The sequence below is a fragment of the Ursus arctos genome, unplaced genomic scaffold (assembly GCF_023065955.2).
Source record: "Ursus arctos isolate Adak ecotype North America unplaced genomic scaffold, UrsArc2.0 scaffold_15, whole genome shotgun sequence".
Classification (NCBI taxonomy): Eukaryota; Metazoa; Chordata; class Mammalia; order Carnivora; family Ursidae; genus Ursus; species Ursus arctos.
In genome coordinates, this window is record NW_026622819.1 from 32,634,743 (window position 1) to 32,658,409 (window position 23,667).

Here is a 23,667-nt window from a genome sequence, read left to right on the forward strand (position 1 = left end):
TTGTCATAACATTAATAATTTTCACAATGATAGGTGATGTGCCACACATGGAAGATTAGTATTGGCAACTCCTCGCCACTATTAACTGTTCTTTGGTTCCTTCAACAAGACATAGCCCCACGGATAAAGATAAAACTCTTAACTGGCATTTTGATTTTTAACAATTTTTTAAACGTTCCTTGGATAGAGGCCAAGAATTTATAATGACTTTGCCTTAATAGTGCAATGTCAGATGGTGATTCCATCAGGCAGTATTAACTAATGAGGAATAATAATGGGAAGAATGGAAAAACCATACTAGGGATGTATTTGCTAATCGCTGGGTTCTGAGTTCTGGACCAGAGCTCTCTGAGGTCATATAATTATTGCTCAAATATTCTTCTGATGTTAACTTAATAAGTGGTGTTATTTTTGTTATTTGTTTTAGATTTTTTAATATCATAAAACTTTGGCTGTTTAAAGTAATTTGAGCTCAAGACATTTGCTTGAATGAAGATTTAGAGGGATGTACCTCTAGGGGTGGCTGGGTGGCTCAGTCAGTTCAGCACTGGACTCTTGATTTCGGCTCAGGTCATGATCTCAGGGTCCTGAGATTGAGCCCTGTGTTGGGCTCCACCCTCAGCACGGAGTCTGCTTGTTCCTCTCCCTCCCCCTGCTTGCTTTCTCTCTTTTTCTCTCTCAAATAAATAAATAAATATATATATATATATATATATATATATATATATATATATATATATATGTAAAATCTTTAAAAAAAGAAAAAGATTTAGGAAGCTGTTTATCCTTCCTGGATTACATTAGAACGGCACTTGCTCTCAGAATGAGAACTGTACCTTCCAGGGGAGATTTCCATCTGACTCCAGGGTCCTGAACCTCACAAACATTGTTGTCTGTAATGGCTCCTGAAATTCTCAGCCTACCCAGCATGCAGTGCAGCCCCCTAAGTCTCCCCTACTATCTGTATAAAATTGGGATCTAGATGGACCTTCTGCAAATCAAGCCTTATTCCTCACAAAATGCAGGGATTGGTTTCCAAATGGCTCTTCCAGAGGAGAAATTATTTGTTTATAGTTATTTCCAGTAAAGCTGTTTCAAAGTCAAAATAAGTGCATAATATTATCTATGACTGTGTCCTCTTGGTCTTTCTCTTCCTCTAACTCCTACCTTAGCCATCCTTCAGGCTCCATTTCAAGTCCTACTTTATCCATGTAGGTTTCCCAGGCTGCTTCAACTTTCAGTGATTGACCACATCACTGACCTAGTTAGTAACTCATCAAGCAACGTTTTGGGAAGGCCCTCTAGTAATTTAATTCCGGCTCATCTCACTGTGTGAGACAGGGAAGCTTCTCCAGTAAAGCGGTAATCTACTTAAGCATGGGGATTTGTCTTATACCTTTGCTTTTCATAACCCTTGCCTCATATTGTTTATTCTGTGTTTGATAACTATTTGGACACATAATAGTTACTTGATAAATGCTTTTAAGAAATGAGCAAACCCGGGGTGCCTGGGTGGCTCAGTCGTTAAGCGTCTGCCTTCGGCTCAGGACGTGATCCCTGCGTTCTGGGATCGAGCCCCACATCAGGCTCCTCTGCTGGAAGCCTGCTTCTTCCTCTCCCACTCCCCCTGTTTGTGTTTCCTCTCTCACTGGCTGTCTCTCTGTCAAATAAATAAATCTAAAAAAAAAAAAGAAAAAGAAAAAAGAAATGAGCAAACCAAGGGCACCTGGTGGCTCAGTCAGTTAAGCAGCTGACTCATGGTTTTGGCTCAGGTCGTGATCTCGAGGTCATGGGATCCAGCCCAACTTCGGGCTCTGAGCTCAGCAGGAAGTCTGCTTGAGATTCTCTTTCTCCCTCTCTCTCTGCCTCTCCCCCACTCTCTCTCACACGCTCTCTCTCTCTCTCACACACACACACTCTCTCTCTCTCAGATAAATAAAATCGTAAAAAAAAAAAAGAGCAAACCAAGTATTTCTTGGTGGCATTTTCTACTCGGCACCACTATGGGAAGCTGTATAATTTAGAGAACATCATTTCAAAAACAGGAAATATCACTTGTAAATTATTTTAGGTATTTGATTTTGACATTGTCTTGAAGACATAAAATTCCCTTAAAAACAGCTACTTGAAAGTGGACAAAAATGGAAATGAATGACTGAGTGACTGAATGATGTACCTAAACCCCATAAATGTGGAAATGATTTTAAAAAAAAAGTTAACCTAATCTGTTTTCCTTGCCTAATTTCCACTGGGGGCGGGGAGTGGGGAAGAGATGGGTATTTGTTTTTTTTGTTGTTGTTGTTTTTTTAAAGATTTTATTTATTTATTCGACAGAGATAGAGACAGCCAGCGAGAGAGGGAACACAAGCAGGGGGAGTGGGAGAGGAAGAAGCAGGCTCATAGCGGAGGAGCCTGATGTGGGGCTCGATCCCATAACGCCGGGATCACGCCCTGAGCCGAAGGCAGACGCTTAACCGCTGTGCCACCCAGGCGCCCCAGAGATGGGTATTTGTAATAGGCAACTATTCCTCATCTTTGGCATATTAAAGTTAGGGACATTCAGAGAAGGGGATATCTGGTTGGAAAATAAGCTGGCATTATACAGTGTAAATGGTTGAGCCAAGTGTAAATTGTATAGGCCAAATGGAATTTTCACAAGTCCAATAACTTTTGAAAATTGCTTGTACCCTGGCTCAAAGGGCGTTTTCCTTGCTGTCTGTAGTAGGGAGTCAGTAAGCTGTGCTTGGAAGCTGGACCAAATGCTGGCCTTTCATTTCTCAAATTACAGTTTAGAGATACCAGCTCAGAAGTCCCTCCATGCACAATTTAGTAAAATTAGCAGCGTAAACAGAACCAGAGTGTAACTATGCCTTGTTCCTTCCAGAAGAAAAATGGAATGGACTCCCCATTGGAAGTCTATCTATTACCTAATCCCAGATGTTCTGACCCAGTTTTCATCCAAGTGTTGCAGAACAGAAAGTGTTTCTAGGGGCACCAGGGTGGCTCAGCCGGTTGAGTGTCTGACCCTTGATTTCGGCCCAGGGCTCACGTCATGATCTCAGGGTTGTAGGATCAAGCCCCACATCAGGCTCAAAGCGCAGCATGGAGGCTGCTTAAGATTTTCTCTCTCTCTCTCTCTCTGTTCTCCCCGCTGCTTTCATGAGGGAGCGCGCCCGTGTGCTAACTCTCTTGCTCTCTCTCTAAAATAAATAAATCTTTAAAAAAAGAAGCAGCAGCAGCTTCCTTTAAAAGCTTATTTTTCGTTACTCATTTGGAAGGATTTGGGGGAGTCCATAAGAAATGCAAAGGTTATGCCTAGTGTTTGAGAAGCAGAAAAGGAGAAAAAGGAGGAAAAACCACTTAAAGAAGTGCTTCACAGACTTTCAGGTGCTTATGGATCACCTGGGGAACTTGTTAAAATGCAGATTCTTATTTTAAAGGCTGGGGTGGGGACTGATATTCTGCCTTTCTCCTGAGGCCTCAGGTGATGCCGACGCTGGTCCCCAGACCACACTACTTGGAGTAGCAAGCTCCCTGAGACTTAGGGAACAGTTTTGCATGAAGCACAAATTACTACTCTATTCTAGGTTACAATTCCAGAGAAATAATGACTCAAAATTGCTGCCTTTCAACACTTCTGAGTCATTTAGTGAGAATGAAAGGTGAACACTGGCCACTTAACATTTCAAAGTGACAGGAACATTTATTGATGCATTAATATGTGATTTGTTCCAGCTCCCATTCCAAAAGACAGCCAAGTCTTCATATTCTCTTGGCTCCAGAGGATTTGCAGGTCTAGAACAGGACTTTTCTTCCTAGGTTTGTTTACAAATATTGGGGAGAGAAGTGAGCACCTTTGGAGTTAAGGAGAGCTGGGACCTGAGGAGAAGAAAGAGAAAGACCATGGATTTTGGTTTTGTAATGTTTATCTCTGAGTAAGAGTTCCAAAGACCTTCCTAGGACCCAGGAGTAGGGAATTGAACTGAATATCCCACTCATTTGGTAAGAGTTGGGGATGCTCAGACTCTGACTCAGGTCAGTTTTAGAGAAGTACAATAATGTGGCATTCTTTGCACCTTGCAGAAAATTCATACCTGCTTCACATGAAATCTACTCCTGGGCAGTTTACAAGAATATGCCCTTAAGATTTTTAAACCCCACAGCAAAAAATGCTAAAGAGAAAATAAGGATAATTTGCGCACATACACTGATGCCCAGCTGTTCACTGAGAAATGAGTAGAGGAGGCAGAAATAACCTGTCATGTAAACTTGAACCTTTGTAGAAATACGCATTCAGTACATGGTGCTGTCATTTCTGATGTTTACTGAGGTTAATGCATCACGTATTCTCTGGAAAGCGTTTTTATATCCAACATATGGCTGTGTTGGTTGAGTACTGAGTTCTCTAAGTAAAGGAGACTTACTAAGATGTTGGTTATTCACTCCCTAGTTTTTTCATCATCATAATCTCATTTCTCTGCTCATTAAAGATATTAGGTTACTTTCGAGAAGTCACAAGGCAGTTACTGGCTTGAGCATTTTTAACCGGATTGAGATGGGGTAGCCGTAGAATGTAACCTTCTTAAGGGCAAGGACATGTCAGATTGTGTCCTTAATGCTCTCAGTCATACCAGTCACATAGCAGGTTTCGTAAATTATCGGTTATTATTTATTGATTTAATGAATAAGTAGAAACAGTGCTTTATTCTGCTGTCATAAGTATCTCACAAATTTTCAGGTATTTGTACAGATAATCCCTGAAATATTATAGCTTGCATCAGCTATTTTGTTTCATTTTTTAATTTTTAAGCTTTTCCCACAAGCTTCTTCAGAGAGGAAGCAAATAAATGCTACCTTGAGGGGAGACTTGGGCCTTCTACTCCCTCTTCTGTCAGAGCTGCCCTAACCTTCAAATGAACAGACTGAGTCCTTAATATCAGAATGAGATTAATCCATTATGCAGAAGTGCCTGACCTTTTCTAGAACCTTCCCAACACGGCATTGAAGGAGCCCCAACTCAAGAGGAAAGGGGAATTTGACATAGCACACTTTGCAGGAAGGTGGGGAACATTCAGTAGAAATTTATAACATCTTTTATTTCTCAACAAGAAATTAACATTTTTGTTAATTTTTGGACACTTCTGGGCTTGATGTTTCAGCAGACACAAATTTATGATTATTTATGTGTTTTAGCACTTCATGGTCATGAGGATGAAAGTGGTACTGAAGAGGGAGTCATCATCCACTGAAGGAAGGAAGCAAGGGGGTTGGCTTTTAGGAGACTTGGCAGGAGATGTGGAAAAGGAAACTTTTACATAGAAATTAAGTCATGTAGATTTTGTCAAGTAGGAACAATAGAGAATAATGGATATGATCTTAGTACTCCCAGAGGTCATTCTGGGACCATTGCAAGAGCCCCTCAGATTCCTCAGTCCCTCAGGCATGCAGCTGAAGAGCTGCTTCCTAAAACAGCCCTTTTGTCTACCCCACGAGCTCAAGAATCTCAGTGGCTCTCATTGCGATTCTTCAAGTCTGTGTTTTGAGGCTATCTGACTCCATACTGAATATCCAGCTTTTCCTCCATCTCCTCCCAGACACACCCCCTCCCATCATGGCCATACCTGTTCCTAGCAATGCACCTACAAGCCAGTCTTGCCCATTTATCATTGCCCTGAGGCATATTATTTCCCTCACCTGCCTGTCCGTCTGTATCCTCCATTCCACAAGCCTTCAAAATCAATTTCAGTTCCATCGCTTACATTAAAAGTTATCAAGTTGCTCCTGATTGTGCTGCTCTCCTACTTCTCAAACTCCTTGTGCATCAATGAGCTCTGAACATTACCCTCTGTTATTATCTGCTCTGTTAGTTCTGCTCCCTATCTAGACTGTACTAAGCCCAGGCATCATATCTTCACCTACTTTTCCTTAGCCCATAGAACCTAGCAAAGAGCTAGGCATTTAGGCAACGACTTGGCTGAAATGATTATGTATAATCAGTTTGTCATCTCAGTATTTGTGATTATCAAGAAATGGGTTTAGAGAAGACATTTTCAGAAATATGGACACATCAGCCATTATACATGCCATGGGTCATGAATATTAAATATATTGTCGTTAAGCTGAAGAAACAGGAGGTTACCTGCTAAAACTACACTCTAGAAGTAGAAATTTGAAAAAAAAATTATCATAGACTTAGTGGGTTTTAATTAAAGAAAATTACATGGCTATAATTTTAATATTTCTAAAACATACTGATTTGTGCCAATCTACTGTAAGAAAGTGTCCAAGGAGGGAAAACAATGTAAATTATTTCCTAGAAGCCTTGGGTAGATTCTAAGTATTGAAAATAAGTATTCCAAATAGTCCACATTCCAATGTGACTTTAGGAACTTTTCTGGAAGTCTGTGTCCTCTAACACTGTTATGCTACTCGTTTATTGCATACACCGGGGTCACATTTTCCTGTTTGGAGAGATCATCCTAAAGATAGTAACTGTATACAAATAGTTTGCATTCCATGTTCCTCCTCAGTGATCTTTTCAAGAAAAATTACTGATGGAGAACTTCAGTGGCCAGTTCAAGAGCAGGGGTGAAATGTCAACAATAGTCAGAATGAAGCCAATCATGAGAGGTTTTAGGAAGGAGGGGTGTTCTGCAGGGAACTGGAGATTTTGCTTAGGGAGGGAAGGATGGAAACATTCAGCAGAAGAAGATAAAGAGAACAAAGTTAAGAAGATAGAAAAGAGGACACAGGCTGATGATCGTAAGGATGCTATCTTGTCTGAGGCCTGTGTTTGTATTAGCAAGTTGTGAGGAAGAAGTTGGAGGAGTAGGGGGCGCCTGGGTGGCACAGCAGTTAAGCGTCTGCCTTCGGCTCAGGGCGTGATCCCGGCGTTATGGGATCGAGCCCCGCATCAGGCTCCTCCGCTATGAGCCTGCTTCTTCCTCTCCCACTCCCCCTGCTTGTGTTCCCTCTCTCGCTGGCTGTCTCTATCTCTGTCAAATAAATAAAATCTTTAAAAAAAAAAAAAGAAGAAGAAGTTGGAGGAGTAAAGCAGTGCCTTCTGAAGAAATGCTTTAAACGCTGGACTGAAGAATTTGGACTTCATCCAGCAAGCCAGAGGGTACTGGTTGAGTCCATAAGCAGGGGCAAAGCAGAATGCAAATGGTATTTTAGGAAGATTAATCCAGCAAAAGTACAAAGAATGGACTGGAATCCCTGAGCCAGGTGGAGATAACACAAGGCTTTGGAGTAAGGCGTGGGTGAAGGGAAGTGTTAAGTGGGAAAGAGAGGAAGGGAAGAGCCTAGGAAATCCATAAAGTAAAGAAAGAACCAATTGTGTGTTCTGACAACTAGTAGGAAAAGGAGGAGTTGTAGACAAGTCCAAAGTTTTAAGCCTAACATTCCAAGAAAACAGTCATGATTCCATTGCTGCAGATAGGGAAAATATAGTAGCTACTCTTTAGATTGCCAACTATTTGCATTCAAAGCTCCTGCTGGCTTAACAGCCCTTTATGCCCAGCTAGGAAAATTAGCAACCACTTATTTGTTGCTAATTTTAAGAAATTGTCATAGGGTTTCCAGGAAAATATCTACAGGTGCATCTCTAGAACACATAGCCTAGAGCTTTTAAATTTGTTGTAGATCTGGTAACAAGCAGGAAGTAGATAAAGTCCCCATTATTACAGGGCCAAGGGCTTCATCCATGTGTTTATCCATTCAACAAATATTTATAGAATGCTTACTTTGTGCCAGGACAATATATTCTTGCTTTTTCAGGCCTTATAGTCTTGTGGGGAGAAGATAGGAGAATAATCAAGAATACAAATAAATGAATAAAATAACTCAACACAAAAGTAAATAAAGGCTATGAAGAAAATAAAACAGTGTTGTCCCACGAGTGACTGGGAATGCCTCTTTCAGTTTACTTGGTCGGAGAAAGCATCCCCAGGAGGATACCATTTGAGCTGAGACCGCAGCTAGTCACACACAGATCATTTAGGTGCAGGGAACAGCAAGAGCTGGGACTGAATAAGCTGGGCAAGTTTCAGGCTTGGAGCATAATGACAAGAAGACATTGGTACAAGAAGTAAAAAAGGAAAGCAGGGGCCACTCTTGGAATGTATCAGTCAGGATCAGGAGCAAGTGACAGGAAGCATAATTCAAACTGACTTAAGGAATAAGAAAACTCATTCATATAATTAGAAAACCAGAGATGGGGCAGGCTTTGGATTGACTAAAACCAGTGACTCCAAATTTATTTTCCAAGAGTTTTCTTGTCTTTGCTGTCTTAGGTGTGTCGGCTTCATCTTTGGGCTGGGGGTGAAACAAAGCAAGGAGATTATGCCATCCTGTGACTTTTTTCCCCTTCAGTTTTCTATAATCCACTTAGTAAGATTCCCTTTGGGCCACATCCTCTTTCTTGAACTTCAGAAGAGGATGGGAATGAGCCTCCATCTTATACCTGCCTATGGAGTAGAGATTGGGTCAGCTTCCCTTGAGGCACATGAGCTGCTTGGAGAGGAAGGCTACATGAAAAAAAATAAGATTCTGTTAGGAAAGAGGAGGGGAGAAGGCAGTCTGGGTAGGCAGCCAGCCATGTTTACTACATAAGGGATCCTGGCGACCATGATAAGGACTCTGGACTTTAGTCTGTGTACACACCAAACCACCGAAGAATTTTAGACAGTGAAGTCGCATGATCTGATTTACGGTTTTAGAAGATCGCCCTGTGAAATGTTTTAGTGATTAATGGGTGGGAAGACTGGGTAGGAAGCTGATAGTCCAAGCAAGAGAGGTTGGGAGCTGGGACTATAAAAATAGTAAAGGAAATGGAGAGAACTGAGCTGAGATGGAACTGACATAACTTACTGATGGGTTGACTCAGGGCGTAGGAGTTAGGGAAAGTGAAAAAACAAAAATGATTCGCAGGGTTTTGGCTTACATACAGGGTAGATGGAAAATCGTTTGCAGAGATAGTGAAGGGTTGAGAAGGAACAGGTTTTGTCAGGGATTACTCCAGAGTTCTGTGTTTTGATTGAGATACTTATTGAATATCTAGTGGAGATGCCAGAGAGGCTGAGTGGAGTCTGGAGTTCAGTGGAGAGGCTAAGGCTGAAGATGGAAACCGTCGTGGAACCCTCGGCGTATAGATGATGTTTAAGAACATGAGACTTGGCGAGATTTCTCTTACAGGGGGAACAAAAAGGCTGGGGGAGCAGAGTCTCCAACACTATAATATTTAGGGGGTCAAACAGAGGAAGAGAAGCCAACAAAGAGGACCAAGAAAGAGCTGCCAGTGAAATAAAAGGGAAAACAAACAAATTTGGCATCATGAAAGCTAGGCAATTAGCATATCTTTAAAAGGCAATGGTCCTACTAAGTCAAACGCATCTGAAAAATTGAGTATTCTGAGGACTGAAAAGAGACCTTTGAATATGATAAGAGCAGGTTTAGTGGAGGGGAAGGGTCAGAAATACAGCTGAAGTAGATTCAGAGGAGAAAAAACTCGGAAGTAGAATCATTCAGGCAGGGCTTAAAAGATCCAGGAATAGGAAAGAAGATTCTGGGAGGACAACTCCTGCGAACCCAAAAATAGAGTATCATTTCCAGAGGAGTTTTTTTTATTTTTTTGATGTTATTCTTTAGAAAAGAGAAACGTCCCCTTGGGGTCTTCGTTTGAAATGATATTGGTGCCCCTCCCCCCACTTCTGGCTTCTATAGATCCCTTTTCCCCGCATATTCCTTCCACTGAAAAGAAACTAGGCAATTCAGATTTTGTAATTTAGGACAGGGGGCTGGTAAAATAAGACTCAGTTGGGACCTCATTGCTCATATATGTTACTTTGGTTGCTCTTAAGTTGTACCAACTGCTGGTAGGACGTTTGCTAAATATAAATAAATTACATGTAAATGTAAACTAAATAATATAAATATATATACTTTTTGCATTTGCTGCAGATCCTAAACTTGAACTCTATAAAGTCCCCGATCTTCCTTTGCCCCATCAACCCAAGGGTGTCCCTCTCAGTCCCTTTAACTTATATCCACCAGAAAGTAGAGCAGGACAGAAGTTGTGCCCTTCTCCCTCCCCCTCACCTCCTGGCCACAGCACAATAAAAACTCTGTTCAGAATTTGGCTAGCTGCTGCTTTTCCCACATTCGATCAGGGAACACTTAAAGCCATACAGTGTCCCTGTCCCGCCAGAAAGCCTATGGGCAGGGTGCCCCTTCGGGCTGACACAAAGACACACTGTGCAAGGTCTGTGGCCAGAGCAGGGGGCCCATGTGGATTATCAATAAGGCTTTTGACTTTCTTTTCCTTATGTCATATCATCATCACATTAAACGTAATTCAAGCAAAGAAATGAAACTTACATTCTAGACTGCAAGACTTTGCCTGCCCTATAGCTACAAAGAAATGGAGCTACTTTTCAGTTTAAACATATACCTTCCAGAAAAGTGTCATAAAAATTTTTTTTCACACCCAGTCTATTTTCCACTTTAAATTGATGTTATGTGACTTGATTGACTGTTTTGACTCTATTTAAATGGTCCATTTTGGAAACTCTAACTAAAGGTAGATTTAGAGGTAAGCTTCAGCGCCCATAAAGCTCGCTTCTCACTGGAGCCAAGAACAACAGAAGGCACAAGGAAAAGGACAAAGTGTAAAAAAATAAGCATCAGGTACCTTGCTGCCAAGGTACGTGTCTATGGCGGCCTGTCACCTTATCCATCTCCATGCACTTTTTGGTAGAGCCTCCATTTTCCACTGCAAAATAATTCTTGGAACTGGTCCCATATTAGCCACAGAGCAGAGTTCCAACAATTTCTTTCCAACACTGGCCTTCAGAAAATGAATCTAAACATTTTCAATCAAGTATCTGAGTGAAGCTATGTCAAAGTTTTCTGGGTTGTTTTTGTTTTTTACTATATACAAATGGGACAAATATATCTATAAAATGTACGTGACGTTCCACTAAGACCTTTTGTTAACGAACATACCTGACAGGCACACATCAGAAGGAGGGGTTGTTGGAATAAAAGGCCAGATAGGCATCATACTACAGATATTTCTTGAGGGCCTGTGTGCAGGATTAGAAAGGATAAAATGTGGTTTCTACTTTCAAGGGACTTATAATCTAGTTGAGGGGGCAAGAATATAAACACGCAAACTAAATAGTGCAGGATACAGTATCGGACATACGTAACTATCAGATAAGTAGCAAAAATAATAAATGTCATTAACTGAGAAGCAGTCATAATAATAAATACTCAGTAGTACATAATTACTAATACTTACATATTTACTATGTGCCAGACATTCTGTTAAGCAGTAGATGTACATTATTGCATTTCCTGAATTATTATCCTGAATTATTATCACTCTAAAAATGGGAATTACCTCTGATCTTCTCCGCATTCTGAGGAAAGAAGAAGAATGTTATAAGGTGAGCAAAGACCTAGAATCAAGAATGTTCCAGATGGCAAACAGATGCACTGATCTGGGGCTAAGGACCCTTTTAGGGCAACTGAGAGAAATGAATCTTGGGCCCACGTTAGTCTGTTCACCACCATATCCCAATGCCCAGCACAGTGCCTTGTGCATAATAGTTGCTCAATAAATATATCTTGACCAACAACAACAACAAAAAAGCCCTCTGGTTTGTGTCTATAACCCAGATCAAGTGCGGTATGATAAAGGTAATTCATGAACTAAAACCATCCACCAAATAGTCTCAGAACCTAATGCCAGCACTTCCCAATCCCAAACATTACAGTAAGGGATTCAAGCGGGAAGGACACACCATAATGGGACCAGTCTGACAGCAGTAGCAGGTCCAGCTCACTGGGGTTCCTATCATGGAAACGGACACGGTGAGCACTTGTGTCCTTACCCTGGTGGGCAAAACTGTGCCAGATCTGACTCCTGGCACCTCTGCAACCTCAAATCCTTCTTCTCCCTCCCCCCCCTATGGCCACACTGGCCTCCTTGCTACCCCTCATTCCATCTCAAAGTCCATATCCCATGCTGCTTTTCAAGTCTTTGATAGCCACTCTCCCCACATCTTGCTACCCAGCCCTGTTCCCTGGCATTATCTCTTTGTTTATCTGTTTACTGTCTTCCCCTGGCCTCACTAGAACATGGGCCTAGAGAGGCAGAATTCCCTCTGTTCTCTTCACCATGTGTCTAGGATCCCCAGTGTCTAGGACAGCAAATGGCACATCAGTAAGGGCTCACACACTGCAATTCTGACTGCAGATCACTTTCTCTAGCTCACAAATACCTACCTCCCAAGGGAATAGGATTTTGTTCAGGAAATGTCACATGGAAATTGACGAGTCGAGCTTAGAAACAAGAGACAGAGTGGCAGGACCCAGACCAACCTGATTATGAGAGATGCCTTTGTTCAGAGAGGGGAAAAGACACCTTAAAACCTCTGGCAACGTATGTGCTTTCTTAGGACACCTTTAACATGCTATGCTTCTGAAACAGTAACCGATCTAAACAAGAAGATCTGTAAATTTGCCAAAACAATGAAAACCAGGACTTAGAGTCACTACTACCAGTCTCAGCCTTATAAATGGGCAACAGGTACCGTACACCGTGATTTCAAAAGACTGGCTTCCTGCTGTAAGCAAAACCAGGCAAATGTACCATCCAGGTGACAGAAAGGAGGTGAGAAAATTAAACAGTCTTATTTTCATTCTTTTCTTCCCCTCACTGAATACTGTTAAGGAGCTAGGTACCATGAAAATGGGTTAAAATATTGCAGACTTTGCCTCAAGTTTGAGTATTCACGGTCCCAGGAAGACATTCGTCATAGAATCTTGTAACGTGTTTGAGAATCTTCTTTTCTGAAAATTCTGACTCCAGGGGCCACAAGATGTCTGATAAATTCCAAGTAATAATATAAGTAAAGTCATGATGCCTCCCAGCTTTCCTTGTTGGAAGAGTTCCTGCTGAGATACTCAGTAACTTCATGAATATGTATGGGGCATTCCCTGTATTTAAGGAACCGGGCTAATGAGATGGCGAATCTGAAGGAGAATGAGTCATGGTCCTTGCCTTCAAACTGCAAGGAGTTTATCATTCACTGCGCAAGTCAGATAACTGAGATGGTAGGCGGGAAACTGCCATGGTCCAAGTGTGGCTGCTGTAGTTGAAGTGTTGTAAAAACACAAAGGATGGAGAGATGGATTCCAACGGGGAGAAAATAAACACGGAGAATACACTCAAACTGATCTCAGAAGGTGGATGGAATTTCCATAGTATTAGATGGCAGAGAGCCGTGATGTGTAGCATTTGCCAACTCTTATTGTGTAAATATTCCCACTATGGCTGATTTCAAGTTGATGACGTGATGCCACTGAATAGAAACTCGAGAAGAGGTGCCAGCTCTAGCGCGCCGTCTGAGTCACCACCCGAGCTCCGGACTTTATTAAATCATTCTGACTCTGCTGCTTTAATGAGTGGATTCACAGGTATTAAAAACATCCAAAACCACATTATAAGGGAAGAGACACTTCTCCCCTTCTCCCTGTGCCTCAGTCTGACCTTTTAATACTCTCTTTGTCTATCCGTCCGTTCTCAGCCCCGTGTCCCCAACTGGCCTACCTAGTATTGATCTTGGCCTAGTGCCAGCCAGTGATTCTGGTTGCTCTTCTGAGCATTGGCCGCGATCGCTCTGGGCCCTGGCTATCACGTGGCATGGGGGGCTGGCTGACGGCCCATCGCCTGGTGTTGACACCCCTGCTGTCTCCATAATGAAAAGCAGCTTTAGGAGAGGCTAGGCGGGCAGGGTGTTTAACTGTTCTTGTAGCAGTTGGAAGGGAAAGCCAGAGAAATTGCCGGGAAGCTTTGCCGAAAGGAAGATGCAAGCCAGCCGAGGGCCGGCATTCATATTAATTGCTCCTTTTAGTTCTTAGAAACAGCAACAGCAACAGCAAAACCTACCTCCAACGTGTTCTTCAATCACTGCACCTTTAACTGGCTTTATCACCCAGAGGGCTACGTGGGAAGTGCCAGGCCCGAGTATCTGCCTTTAATTACAAGCAGATGTCCTCAGTACGTGCATAAGCTTGTGTCAGGAGGATGTTTAAAAAAAAAAAAAAAAAAAAAAAAAAACAACTCACCAAGGAGACCACTGCCAGACAGGAAAGGAGTATGTGAAGCTTGAAGTTATTATTAGGAGACTTCCCCATTGGGCCCACTAAGCCAAGGGCTGGCCTCTGAGAAAAGGAGGTCTTTAAGATCTCTCCCTGCACCATTGATTCTTACCTTGAGGTCCAGCTACTCTCCAAATACATTTACAGCAAAATGTGACCACTGCAGATTTATTTCAGCCATGTGGGGCTTTTCCTGACGCTGGGTTCTCTTCCAAATTGCTATGTTGTCTGTAAAGCAGCTTTGTAGCATTAGAAGGTGTTTGAAACAACCCGCATTATTTCATGGTTCTTTTTGTTTGCTTGTTTATCTCCTGTAATGTGCTCTGTGATTTACTGTTCCAGTATAGAAGAAACGCACTCCCTCATGGAGCTCTGGGGAGGTAATATTGTCTGTTCCAAAGGTCCAAAGATTTCCTGTTCAGATTTCACAGCCTTCTTTAGAGCTGCCAAGAGTCATAATGTGTACGAGATAATATACTTCGGTTTGGGAGAAACTGCGAATGGGGATTCAGTTAATGCAGTGAGCCACAAAGGGAAGGAAATTCCAGCTTTGAATTATCACTGCCATCAGACCTGGGATTTGGTGTGCCAAAGGGTAGTCGTGACCAAGATGACGATCGCAGCCCCAGGACCTGCTGTGTAACATCACTGGATGACAGAGCAAAAGAAACCTGGCCGCCAGCCTGTCGCAAGTCTTACCTGGCTTCTCCGGAATTGACCCCTGAGGGGGATTTCTGCAGCCTGGCCCCATCAGTAGAACTTTGCCGGATGTCTGCCGTGTTCCAGCAAATCAGCCCGTGCTCTAGCGAGGGCGCCCTCGTGAGCCTGGCTGTAGGCACACAGCGTGGAGTCCTAGCAGGGGAGCCCCGACGGACACAGCGACTGAGCGGAGCAACTAAGTAGTGTATAGGGAAGAGTTTCTCAAGTGTGTCTTGTCATAAGACTCACCTGGCTGGGGAATGAATGGAATGGAGTGGAATTTACTGATTGCCCAGTTCCCTAGAGATTCAGGTGCTGCAGATCCGAGACAGGACCTTGGAATCCACACGTTTAACAAATGCCACAGTGTCTCTTGATGGTCAGGCGAGTGTGGGGAACAGGAGAGTGGGCCGGAGTCAGAATCTGGTACCAGTTCTGTTTTGGCTTCTACCGTGTAACTGCTGTGTAGCCTAAGACAAGTGAGTTAGTTGGTCTGAACCTCCGACCCTTCATCCATAAAAGGTAACTCATAGCACTACTTCAGAGGGTCGTGGAGGTACAATGGGAAAGTCCAGACGGTGTGCTTAGCGTAGTGCCTGGTGCGTTCTAAGCACACAATAAACGTGAGATATGAACACCTCACATTTTTTAACTTGGCCATCAGCCAGCCCCTTCACAGGCCTCAGGACAGTTTGGCCTGGGGCATCCATGTGACCAAACACTGAGCTTGACCTTGAACCTTACTGCAGGGGCAGGTTGGAGGGAGAGAAGGACTTTAAACTGAACACTCTGTAGCGATATTGATCATAGTTTGATGGAAAAGGACAGAAAAAACAACAGGTGGGTCTGGAAAGAGTTATAGACATCGAAACCCAAGGAGAGAACATTTCTGCTGTGTAGTCGAGGATAAATAGACGTCTTTCAGACAGGGAAAGTAGTCAAGCAAACCTGAGATTTCCAGGGAGAGACAAAATTTGCTGAGAATAAATTATTTTTATTTGATTCCCTTTTAGCCCCCAAATTTAAAGCATTTGTAAATTCATCTTCATTTACCTCATTTATTTAGCAAACATTATGATTCTACCAGGTGTCATGTCGTGTGCTCCTCGCAGAGGTTACAAAAATGAAATACCCACCTCAAGAAACTCACTGTGCGTCACAGGGCACAGGCAACAGAGCAGTGACCACACAGGGTGTAAAAGCAATATTTGGGGGCACCTGGGTGACTCAGTCGGTAAGCACCTGTCTTTAGCTCAGGTCATGATCCCAGAATCCTGGGATCAAGCCCCACGTCAGGCTCTCTGCTCAGCGGGATCCTGCTTCTCCCTCTCCCCTCCCTTTGCCTGCCACTCCCCCTGCTTTACTCTCTCTGTCCAATAAATAAATAAAATCTTAAAAAAAAAAAAACTGTTTTAAAAAAAAAGCAATATCCAGGGCTGTTGGGTGAAGAACAACTAACCTGCCTGAAGGAGAAAGCAAAAGCTCTCAGAAGTTCTTTTTTCCAGTTCTGAGATAAAATTGACATAAAACATTGTGAAAGTTTAAGGTGCACGATATAATGATTTGATAGATGTATGTATTGCAAAACTATGTTCACAGAGGAAGTCTTGAGAGATCTCATGGCACTTCCATCACCATTATCATAAGCTAGTAGTGATAACAATAGCTAACATGAACCAAGGCTTAATTTAGCCTTGTGAGGCCCTTTACCTTATGTCTCGTCACGTGGAAAATGGTTGCCGTAATCGGCACCTCGGTTTACTTACTTGGGTTGCATGGTCTCTTTGGGGCTGGTTCTAAATGCCATTGCTACACAACGGGGAAATTACAGTGCTCCCCGGAACACTGATCCTGTCACTCTAGCCCCCTCCTGATGGAGTATTCACTCATTTACAAGAATTGGAATTGACTGCGTTTAGTCCCAGGCTGAATCTTTGACACAAGTAGATTTCCATCCCCTGCGCCACTGAAATCACTTCCCCAGAGTCCCACTGCCTACGTACAGCCCGCTCAGTACATGTGAATAGTGAGGGTCTCACCGGGCTTAGGGCGTCATCCTCTCCTCACGGGTACAAAGCCCTAGGCTCACCCGGTCGAGTGTAAGAACACTGTCAAGTTCTCTGGGAAAAGATGTGCCCTTGCTTTCAGGGTAGTGGCTAGCAATAATAACTGACAATAATAATAATAACTATGATAAGAGTATTTAACACTGGGGCTCCCAGGTGGCTCAGTCGGTTAAGCATCCAACTCCTGATTTCGGCTCAGGTCATGATCTCAACCGCACGTTGGGCTCTGCACTGGGCATGGAGCCTGCTTAAGATTCTCTGTCTCTCTCTCCCTCTTCCCCCCTTCCTCCAAAAAAAAGAAAAAAAAAAAAAGACTATCTAACATTTACTGAGCACTTATATTTTATATTTGGTATATTACGTGTCCTGACTGATTTAAACGTTGCCATGTATAGATGCTGTCACTGTCCCCACTTTATAGATGGAGGAACCAGGTTCAGATACAAGCCATAGATGGGATACGTGCCATCGTTGAGTACCAGCTTGGACATAAGTAGGAAAGGTTGGATTGCAGTTAGTTCTAGTCTCGGGCCTTGTTCTTGGGCAGGTCCGCCGAGAGGAGCACTACCTCAGGGTACTGGAAAGCAGGAGTTCTCCGGTGTTTGCAGGATCAAAATTAAGTCCTTTGGAAAGACCATCCCCAAGATGCCCCTGACTTCTCCCCCAGCTCAACACACCCCAGCTCAGCAATGCTCTCCCCACTCCCAACACACAGAGCTCTTCACCTGCCCAGGCTGTGTCTCATCTTGGCCTTTTTGCAGCGGTTCCCCGGGCCCCAGCTGCCTTTCCCTTTCTCTCCATTGCCTGTTCATCCCAAGTTCAGCACCAGTCTCAAGGGGTCCCCTTCTTATTGTCACCCTGTGTTTGTTTTTCCCTCCCTGCTCCGCATTTACAGACATTAAGGACACTGACACCTCTGTTTGCTTGGGCGCTTTTATTTATCACATGTTACTTTCGTAAACAGCGCCGTTGTGGGGCTGGCGCGAGTCTGCAGAGTTTCCTTGAGGACGCCATTTGTTCCTTTTATGTCTTGACTCATCGCAAATTGTGGAGAGTGTTAGCTGAGGAGGACTTTTTGCTTTATGAAAATGTTACCAAATGCTGATACCATAAAGAGGAAAGCACCAGATGTCTATCTGCAAGGAAAGCAAAATCGTGGTGTGTGAAGAGTCAGGGGTGGCCAGGGCTCCCCAGACATTTCCGGGCCTGAGGTTTGGCTCTGCACACTCTCTTGGGGCCTCATAATTGACCCCCACATTCCATCTCAGTCATCATTCTGGAGAAATTTGTCAGCCTTGCTGCTGATCTGTGCCTGGAAAATGGTGTCCATTAAGCGTTCCCAGTTTTAAGTTGAAAATTGCGACACACTTGCTGGATAATTTGACCAAAATAATACGTATGATTATATGGCATCCTATGATTGACTTAATTTTACTCTTCCTTTGCGCTGTCAGACGTTTCTCAAGGTGTATACAGTTGTCTGTGAAACAGGTCATTTACAGTTAGAAATTAAGTAAACTTGCCAAACCTCAACAGAGAATAATGTTTTAGTGCCCAACTTTAGGCAAAAGGTCATAAAACAAAGAGTTCTCTGGTGCACAAGGAATTGGAGGGGGGCATGTTCCAGATGATGATAATTATAAAGGTTTAGGCTATCAAGGCATCTAGTCAAGTAGCCTTGAGGGGATTTGCATAAAATGCAATTTTCCTTCTGGGCACGTTAAAATCAATGTGTAATACATTATCTACTCTAGGCAAATGTGTATTCTGTTTGCTTTTTGTCATAATTCTTTATTGCATTTGGCAGCAAATGAGCTAATATTAAGATTTAGAGAGAGAATAAAAAGAAATACTTTCAGAACTCATATTCATACAGAATTTAAAATATGAACTCACCAAAACCCCCAAAGCCTAACTTCACTTGGAAAAATGCTCTCGCTAATATGCCCAGACTGAAAGCTTACAAAGGTTAGAATTCTGCAGTGTTTAATAGAGGCTCTTACCTTCATCTGTTGGGTTCTATTATCATCAACACCAGCCCTGAGAGCGGCTTCCTACTGATAGCTGGGTGGGAAGGGCTTGTGAAAAAGAACATTGAAAACTAGATCTGGGCCGGTGGGCAGGACCCACCTGACTCTGAAAGTCAGGGGACAGAAGCGAATCAGCTCCTTGCTCCGTGCATCTTCGTTTTGTTCCTTGCCCTTTTTTCATAATCGGAGAAAGGTCTTAGCATTGTTTCTGTGGGTTTCTACTGAGGACCAAAAGCATCAGCAGTATCCCTGCTTTCAGGTAATGCTCAGAGTTCATTGTGAGCCTGGGCCACGTTGCTGCTCTAAGCTCTAAGGAGCTGCAGAATCCTAGAAAAACCCCCTCTCCACTAAGCCCAGATAACAGTTGCACAGTGTTGTAGCAAAACAACCCGGTTCAACAGCTCATTGACAACTGCACTGAGCTTTTTCCATTCTTCTTGTTTTAAATGCAGCATAATAGTAGTATCCATAGAATTATAACCACTTTTAGACTCAATGACTCGTTGCCCATCTCATGTCACAAAGTTCGGTATCTGTCCTAACTTTTCAGTGTCCCTCATCCCTTCCCCATTCCCAGGATTGCTCACATGTTTATTTCCAAGAATAAACTTGTTTGACCAAACTGTTTTTAATACGGTTTTGCAAAAAAGAATTTATGTCCCTCTCCATTTTCACAAGCGAGGTTCAAGCTTGGACTCGAATGTTCTAGGAAGGCATTTTTCCATTGTTCCTGACCATGTCTAGCCATGAGACCAGAGGTGACTAACACTGGGTTTCCATGTGCTCTGATATTTATGAGTTCTTTTTGGAGGGTAGGTGTGATTTTAATTTTAAAAAGAAAGAAGGAAAACAAGGGAGAGAATCATTGTGAGGTTGGGCCAGGTCACATTTTGTCACTTGAAAGTGAAATTGTAATGGGGTCGCATCAGACCATTTTTACAGGGATGACTAATGCTCTTCTCTCTCTGTTCCAGCCACACCAGCTATCCTTGGCAGAGCATCCCAGAGTCTGCAAAGAGTTAATCCAGGCCCAGGGACAAGTAAGAATTTCAGTCCTTTTTCTGTCATCAGTGATCTTGTCCATGCTTTACTATAATTCAAGCTACCGTCCTTTCTTTGCCGTATTTGAGATTTGGTACCCAGATTGAATGACTGTTGGAAATTGCACAAATAAGCAAAAAAACTATATTTTTAAAGGATGTCTTTTTCAGATTCACTGCAAGTCTGCTTCTTTATTTCTCTAATTTGCTTATTCTTAGAAGTTAAGTAAAGCCAAATTAATGAGAAGAAAAAAAAGGTTAAATAACATTGTGGACCAACAATTAGTTTATTGACTATAGGAACCTACCTCCTTTTACAAATCAGGTATTATATTGTCATTATTGTCTTGAGATATTTCTATACCTAGTCATCGCATTGATAGTTCAACTTGTCCCTTCAACCATATCATCTTATGCTCCAAAAGTCTGCCTTCAAGTGAGCTCTCTTTTCTCCTTAAAATGCCTTTGCACATTGCCCTCTTGTCCTCTGACAATCTCCTCTTCATCCCCAAGACTAAACTCAGACATCAGCTCTTTGGGGAAGCTTCTCTAAATCGTCTAGGACCAAAGACTTGTTCTGCCTGTGTGCTTCCTTGGAACTTTGTCCATTGTCCCACAATAGATGGACTTCACGGGATTTGAGTGTATATGTTAGTACCATGCGTGGAACTCAATGAGCTGTGTGGGCTGCATGAATTAATTATGTTGAGCTTTAAGACAAGGCCCACTTATTATGCTTCTTCTGAATTCCTCACGTGACCTAAAACAAATCCTCATCAGTCATAGGTGCCTTTAATTAAATTCCAGAGAAGGATAGTCTCATCATTTGAAGTATATGCTGGAGTCCACATGACACAACAGAGGAAGGGAAGACCGTGCACCTAACTGAACTTACTCCATTGCTGTTTCATTGGCAATTCCGGTGTCTTGAAACTGTAATTTGGATTTTATGACATAATTACAGAGTAAATTTCAAAATGAGATGCAAATCCTTGGAGGTGACTCAAAGGAAGTGTTAGTGCTGATTTTTGCAAATGGCATCTGCTCGTCCATTGTGCCAGGCCACAAACTCGTTACAACCCTCCTCCTGTTTTAGAAGCCTCTGACATGTTCATCTGCTCCCTAATTAATATGAGGAGTTATAAAAAGGGTGGCTTTTTAGTCATGTTTGGGTTATCCCAGCCAGGATATTTCAAAGCCTTCATGCAGCAGACAATGTGACTTATTGCTACTTTCTGCAAGGAAATGAGAAAGAATCCGTTAAAAATGTTTTACTATGTATAGAATTGTTGAATCACTGTATTGCACACCTGAAACTAACATAACACTGTATGCTAACTATATTGGAATTAAAGTTAAAAACTTTCAAAAGGAGAATGCTCTGTTAGTGGTTCATGTTGCATCCCACATTGGTCCCTTCTCCGCACACAAACATGGTACACTGCCCTTCGCTTCCACCAAATGGGTGGTACGGTTTTTCCCATCTTCTTTGTGAAGTCATGAGGGGAGGAACCTAAGCATTGGGCCTTGTTGTAATACAGCCTCTGGGTATGGCGGGTCTGTTGAAGAAATTCCTGCTAAGTTGTTTGGCAAATGTTGATTTCCATCTTTGTGATAAGCAAGAATCCTAGTTACCCTTTATCTGTGCTATATCACATAGATACTGACCTGCCCACACAAAGAATACTGTCCTTCCAGCTTCCCCTGATCGAGAGTTAGCTCCCCTCCATCCCAAGACTGATTGGATAAAGTTACCCCTGTGGGTGGATGTGTCTGTCAGCGCTCACCTTCCACAGAGCACAGGCTTGGACATACGGCCACCTTTGTCATCTGAACATCTCATTGAGATGTGACAGACCCTGGTTCTCACATCATCTCACCAGGTACACTGTCAGTGTTCCACAAGCATTTAACTCTCTGCTGTGCACCCAGCACCAGCTGTGCACTCTGGGGAAGAAGGGAATGGGGGAGATACTGTCTTACCATCAGGGAGCTCCTATTCTCACTCAAGAGATAATTTTATACAAGAAGCTAGTGTTCAACATGAAATATCCTATCATTGCACAATTATAAGTCATATATTTCCTACATGCACCTTCCTAAATTCTCAGATTCAAAGCAAAACCCCCATGGAGAAAAAAAACATTACAAGCCCCTCAGAAAAAATTCTAGACAGAACTGACCTAACATAGGTAAATGCCATCCCACCCCTGTGGGCCACCTTGACTTTATTCTTGGGCTATTGCAGTAACCTCTTCGTAGCTGTCTCCCTCCCCTCCCCTCCCCCCTACTCATCTCTCCATTCCTGTATGCCAATGACAGTTTCAAGAACCCAACATATCACTCTGCTCTAAGCGACCCAAATTTCAAACTGCAAACCTGTCCCAAGACACTGAAATCCAACATCCCTCATCCCAACTTATAAGTCTACACTACTTAGTACTCCCCTGGGTCTTTGCTCATATCATCCCTTCTTCCAGAACAATCCCCCTTCCACCTCACCCCGCATTCTGTAACTATAAATCCTGCCTGTACTTTAAAGCTCATCCAGGACACTTTGACCCTTGGCCTGAGACAGTGCTGCCCTTCTCCATGCGTAACTTTAAGAGAGATCATGCTATTTTATACCACTTTTAAGGAACACATCAGATGCTGCTTTGCAGTAATTTGCATATTTCTCTTATCTCCCTATTTGGACTGTGAACAGCTGTATCTTATTCAGAGTTGTATAACTCACAGGATCTAAAGTAGTACCTTGAACGCTGTAAGGAATAAATGATATTGCAAATAAATTAATTAAATGGAACCAGCTTTAATAGCTCCCTGGTTGCCATCCTTCTCTACACTTAGCAAGTCCCACAAACACCCCTTGTTATGGGGCCTCTTGGCTGGCTGGAGCAGTCAGAAAGAATCAGATCTCCCCACCTGTGTTAATTACACATTCATCACGCTGAGTGTTCCAGCACGGAAAGGACTCATGGGAATCAAATGTTTTATACTCCGAGGACAGCTTCCTTACAGGGAAAGGCTACAGTATGGCAACAGTAGAAAGGGGTATGCATTGACCATAGTCAGACCCAAGTGTGCACCTCTTTGTCCCCTCACTGCTCAGTCACACAGGATGCACTTTGTCTCCAGATTTGAAACAACCCCCCATGTGCCTGCCAAAAGTCTCCTCCCACTGGGTTTCCTCTAGTGAGCTGGTGATGTAAGCACATTCTAGCTGTGTGGACAACCGTAACCATCAGCCCCCAGGTTCCGATGACTTTAGGTGCAAATCATAAACCTAATTCTATTGTTAAGTAGCATTGACAGACACACATCCTGCACATCTTTCTGATGATTTTTTTCTCTCGTGTTTAAGTCATTCCTTTTCACTGAATTTACTGCATCTTACGATGAAAGTGTAAATTTTGTGATCAGTGGCATTTCCACTTCAAATTAAAATGAATATCCAACTGGAAAAAATATGGAGGTCTCATTGACTGGCATTTGGAGCATAAACTAGTCCAAGGTTTTATGAAAACAGGCATTCTGAACATAAACGTCAATGACTGAGGTCAGAGTTAAGTTTTGAAAGGATTCCAATAGATGACCCTCTTAGATGGGCACAACAGATGAATTGCTTCAAGTCTGGTAAGTTCATGAACAACTTCCTTCACG

General features: G+C 42.7%; 1 protein-coding gene and 1 long non-coding RNA gene across 8 annotated transcripts in view; one reads left to right on the forward strand and one right to left on the reverse strand.

The window, feature by feature from the left end:
* Window positions 1–23,667, forward strand: part of GHR (growth hormone receptor) — a 250,364-nt gene that overhangs the window by 159,202 nt on the left and 67,495 nt on the right. For all 7 annotated transcript variants that reach the window (XM_044387059.3, XM_026506895.4, XM_026506893.4 and 4 more), the window contains exon 3: window positions 19,939–20,004. In XM_044387059.3, the coding sequence (XP_044242994.2) occupies window positions 19,939–20,004 (66 nt within the window). The remainder of the gene's footprint in view (window positions 1–19,938; window positions 20,005–23,667) is intronic.
* LOC123001465 (uncharacterized) lies at window positions 3,292–14,669 on the reverse strand. The gene is made up of 3 exons (XR_006410390.2): window positions 14,282–14,669; window positions 11,303–11,423; window positions 3,292–3,879 (listed from the first exon to the last, which is right to left on the reverse strand). It is a non-coding gene; the product is annotated as an uncharacterized LOC123001465 (long non-coding RNA).